At 40.6% G+C, this 13,624-nt stretch overlaps 1 protein-coding gene across 1 annotated transcript; it reads right to left on the bottom strand.

Moving 5' to 3' along the window:
- Positions 1 to 732: 732 nt before the first annotated feature.
- Positions 733 to 7,137, bottom strand: LOC146332695 (uncharacterized). Its single transcript, XM_084712353.1, has 6 exons — positions 5,514 to 7,137; positions 4,468 to 4,680; positions 3,878 to 4,385; positions 3,603 to 3,745; positions 1,955 to 2,090; positions 733 to 1,204 (listed from the first exon to the last, which is right to left on the bottom strand). Exons 1-6 carry the CDS (start codon positions 6,734 to 6,736, stop codon positions 1,016 to 1,018), a joined length of 2,412 nt encoding a protein of 803 aa, XP_084568479.1. The 5' UTR covers positions 6,737 to 7,137; the 3' UTR covers positions 733 to 1,015.
- Positions 7,138 to 13,624: the final 6,487 nt, after the last annotated feature.

The following is a 13,624-nucleotide window of genomic DNA, read 5'->3' as shown; positions in this document are numbered from 1 at the left end:
CTGAGAAAAAAAAAATTGTTTCAGATATAACGATTATATTAACCTCAAACAACTCATATGACTATTTATTAAAACTGCTTCAAATTAGTGTTTGCGTTTGTGTCTGACTGTTTCAGGAAGCACTGGGAGAAGTTAACTTTGACGACTTTCTGTCAGAAAGCCTTTCTGATTGGAAGCTAAGGCTTTCTGGAGATTCAGCAACGTGAGGTTCTTTTTCCTCTCTCCAGTGGCTGCCTGTGACTTTTACAAGATATTATATGGAAATTAACAGTTTTTTTTTTTTCACATTTTAATTTTCCTCCAATATTGTGGGTCAGAGTGATTCTTATATTCCTCAGTTGTGAAATGTGTAGCCTAGTGGAAAAAAAAAAAAAAAAAGATTTAATATTTCATCCACTACAATGTGTGTCATAGCCTTCGTCTATGGCTCAGCACCTCTTCATCTAAATTTTACCGGTAGCTAGTTTTGAGTTTCCCTTGGCTAGCTATGGATGCCAAATCCAAAAAAGGAACATTTTCTAAACTCTAGCTCAGCTCCAGACAGATTTTTCTTTTTGGCCCAAAAAAAACCTTGGAGAACAGAGTTTGTATCCCATGTGACACCAATAGTCATTTTTGACTTATTTTTAGACTTACTTAACTTGTTATTTTAATTTTAATTTTTTTATTAGGCTATTTAAAGTTTTCAGTTGCAGTTTGGTTCAGTTCAGGCACCACAGCTACTTTGCAAAACACTGAAGTGTAACCCCATCTGTTAATCATAAGACAATATGGTATATAAACATGACATACAGTTTGCTATAATAATGACACACAAGTCATTACTGGATCTTTAATTTTATTTTGGAGTACAGGTAGGGAAAAACAGCAGGAAAAAAGATGTAAAAAAGTACACCTATTTAGCATCGGACTTCTTTTTCATCGTTGGACTCATAATAGGCAGTTTAAACAAAAAGTAAGGAGAAACAATAAAAAAGAAGTAAAATTTCAGTCCCCTGATGGAGTTGGCCTGAGCTCACAGTCCATGGATCTTTGGCTTTTGAAAGGGCTTGCGGCTGTAGAGCAGCATGTAGGCGTTCGGAGATTGTACAAAGCTGTCCTGGACCTCTGTGACCATCGAGTCGTCAAAACAGTGCCAGCTGTGGGTCAGGGCACTGTGGCACAGAGCCGTGTAGTGACCCATGTTCAGATTACCTGTATGGTTCTAGAGAAGGAAAGAGTTCTTTTACACAAAAAATCCCCAGGCAGATAGCAAGGAGGAGATTTGGACGAGATCAAAACTTGATTGCTCTCTATACTATGAAAAAAATGTCATCCTAAACGCCAAATGAGCCAAAAGTTTCAGAAAACGAAAATCTGTTATGGTGAACAGGGAAACTTAGAGCAGAAGTGGGACCACATCATTGTTTTACAAGTCACAAGCTAGTTTCAGTTCCCATGTAAAGTCCTAAATTTTGAGTTTCAGGTCCTAAACAAGTTATAAAGAGCTCTTCACCACAAGTAAAGTCATTTTAACAACAAAGCTTCAACTTGCCATTCTTTGTGCAACTTCAAATGTTGAACCAAGCTGGAAGTTGTTGCGTCTCTGACATTTTGCATACTGCAGTTCAGTTTTTGTTGACCACTACAGTTTTTGTATGCGACAGAATTAACATTTTTTGTCAACTGGAGCTCAGTAACGTAACACTAGTTCTTCAGGTTTTTTCCTGCAACTTGATGGGATGCTCTCACATTGTTAAAAAAAGAAGGTGATCTGCAGAAATATGTGACTTTTTTTTGTAAATAAAGTTCTTTTTTCATCTTTGGGCTTAGTGTAAGCTGTCAAGTATTTTAAAGTCAAAAGGCTCAAGTCCAAGTGAAGAGACAAACTAGTGGGCTGAGGATATTTCACCTTCAAAGTAATAATTACCAAATAAGTTACCTAATATAGGTGTGTATGTGTGTGCCGACTCACCACAACAGCATATAGGCAGTATGAAGAATATGAGGTGCTCTGTACTGAGCTGGATAGAAACGGGGTGAGATCTATCTTTGTGGAGAACTTAACATTGGTCCTCAGTTTCACCTGGTTCTTCCCCTTACAGCCAAACCTGCAGAGGACATCAAGATCCCATTGGTTCAAGAAGATGTTATTGGTTTAGAGCAAATCATATTTCAAAGGAAAAAAAAACACTCATTATCTCTGCACTGATTTATTCAAAGATTGTGCCAACATTTTGGTCACAAGAGCTTTCTCAAGACAGGTGATATCTTAAATAAATCAATGCAGAGGTGATAATTTTTTTCTGTGAAATGGACTTTTGGGAGATTAGATTCTCTGCACCACAACAGAGAGGAAGCATGGAGTGTCTGTTGGCTTCTACTCGTCTTGCAGCCTACAGTAGCCATAACATTAGCTCTCATGTTGATGCATAAACAATGCATGACTCCTCTTGAATTAATGCATGGCTATACACGATGAATTGTGAAGGTCTGTGGCTCAATATTAATACATGCTTAAGGCACTGTTAGTTTCTGTACTCAATATTTAATAAGTCATACCTTTATGAATGTTTACTCACAGTTATGTAATCCATAATTAAAGTGTCATCAAATTATTTTTTTCCAGTATTTATAGACTTTCTCTTAGTTTCCACATATAAAGCCGTTCCTCTCTGACCTCTCTCATTAACAGGAGTGTTTCTGCCCACTGAGCCGCTAATTAAATGAAAAGTTTTGGGTTTATCATTAACAAACTTAGTTTAACAATTTTCCTCCAACTGTTCTAATACATATCCAAGCTTGCATGATGTTGCCACGACACTTGTCAAAGACTCTTCATATTGTGTGCTGGACAAAAAGATTTATGAACTGTCTTGTTTTTGACGAGGCTGAACAAGACGCTCTGGTTCACAGCTAATATGATGTTAATTGTCCTACAGCTTAACTGCAAGTCATACACTGAATAATGATTAAAGCAGACAGTATTGTCAACTGCTCTTTTCAAGGTCGAGAGTGAAGTTTGAAACTAAACTTTTAAGCCAACAAGGACTTTGGTCTTTAAGTTGCTCTGAAAAAAAACCCCCCAAACATCTACGTTTGGTCAAAGTTCATCTTCTCATGAAGATCATGTAAAATGATTGAAAGCCCCATACCAACTATCTGGCTGCATTTCCATCAAAAGTTTAAGTCCTGATAACTTCTTTTTAAGCAAGTCAAAGGTTAGGCAAATTAGTCTGCTGACATATGAAAAGCTGCAGCTGTTTTTACACGTAATCTTTTTTGCATGCGACTATAATGATCGTCATTGGTCCATCTGTTGTATGCTTCTGTAATTCTGTAATGGTTTGCAATTGGATTTGTGGCTGCAGATTCTAAAAAATGCAGGCTGAAATAAAATGCTGCAAGTACTCAACCAATCAGAAATATTCAGGTACGAGAAAACACTTTCCGCGGTGTAAAGTAATGTCCCTAAAACTTAATTTAGACTCTGATCCCTGCAGTGGAAATGTACTGAGTTCTGTCAAAGGTTCCTTGTCCTTGTGTAAAGGTCCTGCAGTGGGAACGTGGCAAGTGGACCTTTGTGCCCTTAACTGTACAAATAATGTTATACTTCTACCCACCGTTTCAGGTGCAACATGAGGATCTCGGGAGGTTTTTCCAGACAGGTGAGGACTGTTGTTTCTCTCCTCAGCCCACACACTGAACACAGTATCTGCTCCCCCCCAGTCAGGACAGTCTGCTCAAAGAACAGTGACAGGCAATCCTGCACGATGTAGAGACACAACTGTGAGGAACACAACCTGCAATATCATAAACATGACATGCATGCGGACTGGGTGATGGTTTTAACGGTGCACAATGGGAACTGCGAACCCCTGCAAATGTTTAACGGTACCTGAATGGAGCACTTGATGATGTCTGTTGGAATGGGTAGTGACAGCATAGTAAAAGTCTGTGTGCTGTGCGCCTGGTGATCGCAGTGCATGCACAGGGTCATGTAGCTCAGCTGGCCCTCAAACAGATGTGAGACAATGGTGGACTCCCCTGCCGCAGTGGCACAGTTTCTATTCTGGGCTTGTCTCGGCCTTCGTATCGAGGAGCGCATCTGCCGCTTTGTAACCTTGTAAACAGACACAGATTTACTCTTTTTGTACGTGTAGTGATTTGCCACAGAGAGGTACGTGGTGGATGATGGGTGTTGCTGCACCTTTCTGAGGTTGTCATGGAGAGCGTTGAGGAGAAAGAGCAGCAGTTCTTGGGCGTCTTGCTGGGAGTAGTTGTTGAACTGCGGGAGGATGGAGCACAGCACAGACCTGGCCTCCACAGGGGCACAGCTGGAGCTCCGTCCCATCCACATCTGCTCCAGCAGGCGCACAAACACCTCGGCCACCCGGCACTTACACCTGCGTAAACGGAGGTTAACCCACTGGGGAAGCATTCAAGTGATGCAGAGAGAGAGAGAGATATGTTGGTGGGTGGTGTTACCTTGCCAGCTCTTTGCGAGTGTCCTGATTGAGGAGGTGCTCCACAAGGGGCACGGTGGAGCACAGACACTGTAACACAGCATTTAAGTAGCAGGAGTTTCCGGAGTTGTCCAAACCGCAGACTCCAGGTCTGTTCCACCTGTGCAGCCTCACTGCAGAGCCGTAGCCTCTTTTCTCAGTTTCCATCACCTGACCTCCGCCGAGAGAATTTGTCCTGCAGGATCAGGGACAGGACAGAAATCAAAACCATCCATATTCCTGTGCAATGCTGCACTTTGTATCATAGTTAAATACAGTCACAACATTAGAATCGATCAGTTAATCAATGGGAAATTACTTCCTATTCAAATGTATTTATTAGGATAAAGATATATATGGAGATATCTATTACAATAACAGATAAACAGTGGGGTAAACAGTACTCTTGGATGACCAAAGGTATAAACAAAGGTATAATTTACTACAATTTTGAGAATTAATCATTTAAGTAATTTATCAAATAATAATAATTTATAATTTCAAACATTTCTTGGCTGCAGTTTTTCAAATGCCAGGACTTTCTCAGTTTTAAATAATTGTTAACCGAATATGTTTATGTTTTGGACTGTTGAAAAATTGTAACTGAAAGATTAACACCTATATCAATTAATCATGGAACTAATCATTAGCTGCAGATCAAACAAGCATGTTCCTTTACATCTGGAGAAGAGGTTTCATAGGCCGGGACATCTCTGTAACAACAAAGTACTTCATTTATAATGTCATGTTGTGACTCATTTTACGGACTGACAGAAATAATCCCACATTTCATCATTTAATATTTAATTGAATTCAGCTAAATGTGCACTTAAAGTAATTGAATTGAATTCAAAATGACAGAGCTTCCACCACAGATATTTTTAGAGATTAAATAGCTTCAAATATAGAAAGTTATCACTGCACCACTGTACTTTTGGTTTGCCTTTTCTTCCTGTTTTGTTGTTTTTTTTCACACATCTAAGACTCTGAAGGCTATTATTAGCATGACAAACAAACAGTCAGACTAACCTTTGCTTAGAAAACTGTGTTAAACTCGTCTCTTGGTATGAAGTGCTGTTCAGCCGTGGCAGAACCGGCACGGTGACGCTGCTGTCCGCAGCCAGCTGAGAGGCCAGAGTCCTGGTGAACTCTGTCAGCTGGACCTGCCTGCCTGAGCTCTGGTTCTGCAGAGTGAGGAGCACAAATGTGTTGATGCAGATGATGTGCAGCGTCGCCCAGAGGCCCGGCAGAAACACATCCACCACTGATCCCTTCAGGTCTGACAGAGGAAACACAGCTGGGCCGGTCCAGCCCTGCAGATGGGCTATAAGCTGAGACGGTGAATCCTCAGATGTTTGCTGCTGATGTGGCACGGCGGGTGGGGACGACGTTGGGTCCATGACAGTTGGAACAAAATCAGTATTGACCCCTAAGCTGGAGAAGACGTCTGCGAGTCTGTCGTCCATCCAGGCAGAGCTGTCCAGCTGAACCAGGTGTCTGTGGCTGCAGAGCGGTCTCAGCAGGTGTCCAACCACCTGCTCAACCACGGACTTCCTGCTCTGCTTCTGGAGCTGCTCCGGACTGTACAGGAACATGTTACAGATGAACCCAGAGCTCATGTCACAGAGGAGGGCCAGATGTAGAGAGGAATCACCCTGCTGGCAAGAAAGTCTGTATTTCTTCACAGCCAGGTTGTGTCCAGGTGTGTATAAGGCCTGGTAGCGCCTGGTGATGTGGCCACAGAAAGCAGAGAGGGCTTCCAGCTTGTCTCCGTCCTCCAGTCTGCTCAGAGACAGGAGGTTGGTCTGGAAGCTGTTTCTCTTCAGGACACCCTGCCATCCGTCCAGTTTTCTGGTCAGCTCAGAACTGAAGCTGCAGTTCTTTCCTACAGACAGACCACTCTGCAGGACTACAGAGAACCACGTCAAGGCCTCAGAGTACTCCCCCTCTGACAGATCGACGCTCTGCTCTCTGCTCTGACGGTTCGCACCGGCCTTCACACCAGCAGCTCTCCTGATCAGCTCCCGGACGGCTCCTCTGTCCAGCACCTCCAGCAGGAGCTCTCTGGCTGTGTAGTAGACCTGATAAGTGGGGCCGGTCTGGATCCTGTTGAGCGGCTTCACTTTTTTGGACCTGAAGATGTTCGGCAGACACAGGTTGTCTCTCTGGGAGTCTCCATGCAGATCATCCAGCAGATGGCACTCCTCTTTCATCCAGGTGCACTCCCTCACAGACAAAGCCTTGGCCTTCATCTTTTCGCCTCTCTGCCTCGTCTATAAAAAACACATCCTAAAAATAGTGACGGCAGCTCTCACAGCAGAGATCAGGAACCATTATGACTTCTTAAAATGCATAACTACACTGTGCTTGAAATTCCTCCCTGTTGCCGGTGTAGTTAGACGGCAAAATGAGAAGACGGAGTGCAGTTCACCCGAGGTGCTTCTCTTGTCCTTTAGGGTGTCTGACGGACTGTGTCCTGTACATGTATGTGTGCGTATGTGCTGATCTGCTCTCAGGTGAGACACACTCATGAGACTGTGCTGTTGAGGTAAATCATCATCAGCCAGACAACTGTGTCCTGGCAACTTATAAACACAACACTTTGATCACAGTGTGTTGTCTCTTGTGTGTACTTTTGTCTCCAGATTTAGCAAACCGTTCAGAAGCTAAGAGAATTCCTGTGTGTTATGTGTGTGCTTCATAGTGTCAGTCATTAATCATTGTTTAAACAATCTGTCATGCACTTCACTGGATGCAGATTTATGTAAGAAATACAACACCTGTACAGCAGCCTTTTTATCCTTGCTTTATCCTTTCTTTTCTTTTATTATTTTTTATTTTATGAATAATATTTTATAAATACTAGTAGAGCCCAGCTGATACTGGATTTTTGTGGCTAATACTGATATCAATATTAGACATGGATACATCAGCCAATATTCTATATATAACACACTATATACTGTATGCATAAACACACATTTGCAGTTTTTCCTCAGACACTTAACACTGACAATAAATTTGTGCAAAATGGGCCGTTTTTTATCCCAGCATCACCTGTTCATGCAAATGCATGAATAGCCTGTTTTGTTGGTGTGTCTTGCTGTTGGAAGGGCCTACTCTTCAGCAATGTAATGTAATCATATGTAAATAAAAGGATAGCCCTGTCACCAACATTCGGATACAGTATCGGTGTATGTTCTAATTCCTAAATTAATTTAAATGTAATTTAACCCAGACAAAATCTAGAAAACAGCTACAGTCATGACTGTTTTTTTAATCAGAATATGCATGTAAATAAAAGATGACTACAGACATACTGTATGTTTTCAATTAAAATCAGCTGTAAGTCAAGCAAACTGTTCAATTATTTGTGGATACTTCTGTAGTTAAACTTAGGGAGCTCTCACAACATCAGTCTGAATATGAATGGCTTTATATTTGTGGCAGTGCTGTCAGTTCTGATCTGTTAGCAGCCTGTCCCATATTTATTGCCATCATGGGAAAAAATTCATTCATTGATTTTTGGTTGAATCGCAGAAAAAAATGCCCTGTCATGTTTCAAGGTCTGGGAGACAGAAGTGTGTTCAATAAAACATGGCAAAATGTCCCAGCAGGACATAAAAATTGTATTTTTCAAAGCTGAATGTCAGCAGTGTTTAACTCAAACAAAAGGGACCATTTTACTCTGCAAAACAAAAGCAGGCCTGTCTGAATTGGTGGATAAAAGTCATGGAAATCGATAATTCAACAACTCATAGTCTGTTTTCTTCATCCGTGCAGCTTTGTAACTTGCAACAATATGGTTGGTTTTGGGCAATGTTGTCTGTTTGTGTCTCTCTCAGCATCCAATAGAAACCTCCCGTTTGCAGAGCATGAATGCACAAATTTCACACATTCAGACTTGGAAGCTTCCCAGTACAACCACAGCCAGCCGTCTGGAGCCGGCCAAGGGTAAGTGCCTGGCTTAACAGCACATCAACAGTGGTAATGAGGGAGAGGAAAATGTGATTAATTTCCTTTGCCACCCAAGATTTGTCAGCCCCAGAACTGGCGGTGCACTTTCTGGGATAAACACAATAATCCCTCTTGCAATATCATCTGTTTGCATTTGCCAGGCTGCAGATTCTCCACGAGGGGGAGCTGTTTAGTCACTCAGACCAGCCAACCTGTGTCGCCTGCAGCAGAGGAAACTAACAGCAACATCTGACGTCGCCTCCTACAGGTAAAGAAAGTCATAACTACCACAACTTCAACACGCAGAAATGCTTTTAATCCACAACTAACGAGTTTCCCATGTTGCAATACACCAAGGGCACAGTTACAAATACTGGTCAGTCATTAAAAAATGGGTCTCGCTTTACATGAATAATAAAGTCAGCAGGCATAAATGTTTGTAAATCATTGATAAAGAGATTAAAGATTGATAAAGACTGATCACTGTATAATCTTCACAATAAAACACAACACTTTGATCGCAGTGTGTTGTCTCTTGTGCATGTGTCCAAACTGCCACTCCAGGAAGTCCCAGTTGTCCCTGTTTTCAGTGGGAAATGTTCCAGTTTTACAGACATTTACAGGTTTAAAATTTAATAGATGATGATTCACACAAACCATGTTAAAATATAATTGTTATAATTTGTAATCTGAATAGAGAGTGGACTTTTATTTTTTTGATAAAAGAGCCCAAATTTATTCAGTTTTATTCCATACTAAGTCATGCCTGCAAGCAGACCATTGAATAATAAATATATATGTATACATATATATATTACTTTTGCTGAATTGTTCATACTTACATGAACCAGCACATTAAATGACACAGTGCATCAAAAATAGTTTTTGTATTTTTAAGCCACAACTATTTTTGAGTAAAATTTATCAAATAATGCAGAAGACACACATGAAGGACAGTTAAGAAAAATATTATATATTATTACATATGAATTAAATTTAAAATATCTGTTTATTTTCATGCAGCAGATTGAGATACCATTCAAAGGTCTAATATATAAAAGATACAGGGATTTATTGGCAGAAATGGAATATAATATTAAAGTATGTATGTTATCTTATGAGCCGTTTAAAATCTCACATACAAAAGTAGCAACCAGGAAAAAGAAAATAACGGTACAGTCATTGCAATGACAAAAGTGCAGCAGTTGTAGAAGTTATTTACACACACGTCTACATTTTTCTACATTTGTTGGTCATACTTGTCGTACCAGCTGATGGTGCAGGTTGGACTCAAACTGCAGATCAAGAGGAGCTGATGTTAAGTTGCAGGTTTGCATTTGCTGGTTTCAGGTGCATTAGCATCAACGGTAGCAGCGTCCTTGTCTCACAGAACTCCTTCCATCAGGGGCAAGTTGCGTTAAACACATAAAGTCTGGTAAATTTCAGCCAAATAATTCAGCCAAGATTCTGTGTATTGACACAACACATTCTTATTTGTACAGATTTGATCCAACTTTCACCATATGGGAGGAGAAATGTCTGTTGGAGGCTTTTATTTTGGCTTCAGCACAATTGTCAAATTCCAAGCTGTTTGGCTGTGAAATATTGCAGAAATCTTTGGCAATAAAGACACAAAAACAAGAGGAATTTCTGAGAATTGTTTTGCCTGATTATGATCAAAGTTACAATATTAGTACATGTCCGTGAAGTAGCCTACCCATGTTCACTTCACAACAATCCAGCTATTTCCATCATTAGTCTACAGTTCTCCTGGGGTTACCTGTAACCTTGGAAAAGAAAATATTTGCAAAAGTGGGGCGTTATACAGAAACTTCCTGTCTTAAGTCTTAATAAGAGTCTAAGATTGGACTTTTCCTGATTTGGTATTACAGGAGAAAATCTCAACTAACTTTAGGAATCCTGTTTTAACTTACTTTATATCAAACCTCAGGTTAGGAAATCCTAAACACGTCATAACTTATCAGTTTCTATGTCTGTTACCTAACAACTGACACTACTTTTCTCATTTGATAATGTCGAGGTGCAATGAGGAAATTTTTACTTTGGGAAAAGACAACATTTTAAGCCACAGTGTAGAATGATATGACATTAACACTGTACATTACTGCTGTGCACATTCAGGTCTAAACAAGCCTCAGCATTGGTCTGTGGTGAGTGTTTTTTCCACAGTGAGTCTACTGAGCACAGGGACGTCGTGACAGTACCCTGCCTTCTGTCAGTGGGGGTGGAAGAATCACACAATTACCTCGAGGGCTCTGGAAGCTCTCTTGCATAAATCAAATCCACTTTCAAGCTCAAAATATGTTAATCCATTAATATCAAAGGACATCTTCACTCCTTCAGTGCGCCCTTTGAGCTTTGCGCTTTTCCTGAAATAAAGCCTACTCATTTTTCCTTGGAAAACATAATCCAGTATCCACTGTTACAGTCTGTGCTTTACTGTGAAGTGGCCAGTTCATGTCACCCACACAATGAATAAGAAAACACGAAGGAGGTGATTTTATTTCATGTAGGAGTCTCAAGTGATACATATGTAGGCGATATTTCGCAACAACACTCAAATTATCTCCTGAGAACACGATTCCAGCACCTAAGCGCTTTTTTTCCTTTTGATGCCCAGCTGGTGAAACTACTTGAAAACACAGAAACAACCCCTGTGCATCGTGTTTTTCTGTAAATTGCCTCTGTTCTTTGGCAAACAAATGGACAAATGCATGAAAAATGAATGATGAAACAGAGCTGTGGTGACCTTTTGATGGATCTCTTTGCTAAACACATTAAACTGTTGCTTCACTGTTGTGAGACAGCTGATTGCAAGCTACTGTCTACTGTCTACGAGTGGAAAAACACACGCAAGGCTGATTCACAGACATTATTTCATTCAGGAAATGCAGATTAACAGCAGTTTAATCTTGGTTTTATCTCAGTTTGAGGGACCAGTGTGAAAGATTTACTGGGATTTATTGGCAGAACATGGAAGAAAAGGAATTTAATATTCGTAACAATGTTTTAATCAGTGTATAATCAATTTAAAACAAGAACTGCTGTGCTTAGACTGAGTTGTTTATGTTTATGTTTATGTACAGAAGGCGAGGGTCCTCTTCCATGGAGGCCGCCATGTTGCACCACCATGTTTCTACAGCAGTCCAGGATCGACAACCCTGACTGTAACTCTGGAAGATTTAGATGTAGGTGAAGCCTGATAGTTTTACATAACTTGGAGTACATTTTTGCACAGAATGAGGACTGTGGGTTTTGTCTCCATGAAAGAAACATTCTCAGAGATGTTGTTTCATTCTTTTTGGCGCCACCTATGGTGATAAATTGTAATTGCAGGTGGGTTTTTGGACCTCACTTCCTGAAGATCCAAACACAATTTAGGGAGAGTGGATTTGATATTTAGAAATGTTTGTGGTACCTACCAGTCCAAGAGTGCTTCCAGTCGGCAATGCCAATGCCACCTCTTTTGTTGTATCACCTGCAGTCATCAACTTTTCTTTGTTTGATCAGCCAAAGGCCAGAGATCGCTGCTTGCTGTTTAACCACGTGTTTGTGTTCTCATATGCATAGTGTTCATTCCTGAAGACGCGCACAACCATCGCTCCAAATGGACGCAGGATACACTAGACAGGCATGATGTATAGGGGTGCGTATGGGAATGTGTAGTTAAAAGCAAGTGTATCTCCAGCCATAGTAACTGTTTACTTGCAACATCAACAGAGACTGGAAAAAAAGAGTACAACAACATAAACAAATCTCATGAGAGTTTCGAAAATTAAGGGTTCCCTTCCAGACACAACAGAAGGAAAGTGTTTAAGGGTTTCCGAAACTCTAGTAAACCATGGCGAAATGTTAACAGTCAGGTCGGGCTATGAGATTTGTGCATCATACAGTTTATGAATATGCTTAATCCAATGCTAAAGGTAGTTCAGCTGTTTGTATACCGGACAGACAGGATGTAGTGGTTGAAGCTCTGTGCTTTGTCTCTCTCTGCTCCACCTCGCCACTTGGGACAAATTTCTTATCATGTGAAGGCCTCTTCTGTAACCACGAGTAAGCAAAAGTCCACGTGACGTAAAATGTCATCATCAGGCACATGTAGGCTCTGTGCAGACATCTGCATACCTTCAATTTCTTGTGGACATGTCCAAGAGGCGGCTATGACACAACAAGCTATTGAAAACTTATCTCTGCATATGTGGAAGCTTTTCCTCCAAAGGGACTCCCAAAAGTAGGTTGTGGAACTACTATACGTCTCTGGTCTTCACGCCTGTCCGTGTACACATCTGTTTGGGAGTATAATCAGGTCTTAACTGTGCGCCACTTGTGATTTTATTGGGAATGTCACCACTAACACCCAGTTCGTAACACCGCACGTGCAAGGGCCTCCTCTTCAGTGATAGTGACTTAATTAGAAATAATAATGTGTTGTTTTTAAATATTCTTTGTTAGAAGTAAAAGTCTGCATTTAAATTTGTGTAAACTGTTTAATCTATAGCAAAAATTAGACTAGAATAGCTGTATTTTGAACATCCAAACATCAATGACACTGACATTTTTATAGAGTAAATAATCTAAATATGTCAGTGGAGGTGAAACGTCATTGCTGATACGCCCTCATTTCCTCTGCTAATGACCTGTGAAAGGTCACAGGAGTTAGTCTAATAACACACAAACACACACCACACGGACATCTCATAATGACATCTTGTCTCGCTCAGCCACATACTGACTGTGGGAATTCTTCCTGCAAACATTCATTATATGCATTAGACACACAAGCAGTTATTTGCGTCCTCTGTAAATTCAAACTTCATTTTGAAGACTCAGCAGGAACATTGAGTTACTGAATTTTGCAGCACAGCCATAAGTGCTGATGCTGCCCACTTCTGTGCACTCTGGCAGGTTTAGTAACACACACACACACACACACACACAAACACAGAAAACACGCGCACACATACACTTGGTCTGTTACGAGGAACAAATTCGCCTCTTTGCTGCTGTGCTCTGGTTACCAGCATGTTCACTTATTCATGAGCAGTGCAAATAAATATGAATAAAATGGCAAAATACACCAGTGTGAATGAAGACATGATGTGTGAAACTGCTTGTCTAATTGTAGCTGTGGTGTTTCCCAGAGAGCCTGTCGAAAAATACAT

Source organism: Lutjanus erythropterus, chromosome 1 (genome assembly GCF_056507025.1).
Source record: "Lutjanus erythropterus isolate fLutEry1 chromosome 1, fLutEry1.hap2, whole genome shotgun sequence".
NCBI lineage: Eukaryota > Metazoa > Chordata > Actinopteri > Lutjaniformes > Lutjanidae > Lutjanus > Lutjanus erythropterus.
This window is presented reverse-complemented; position numbering and strand designations above follow the sequence as displayed.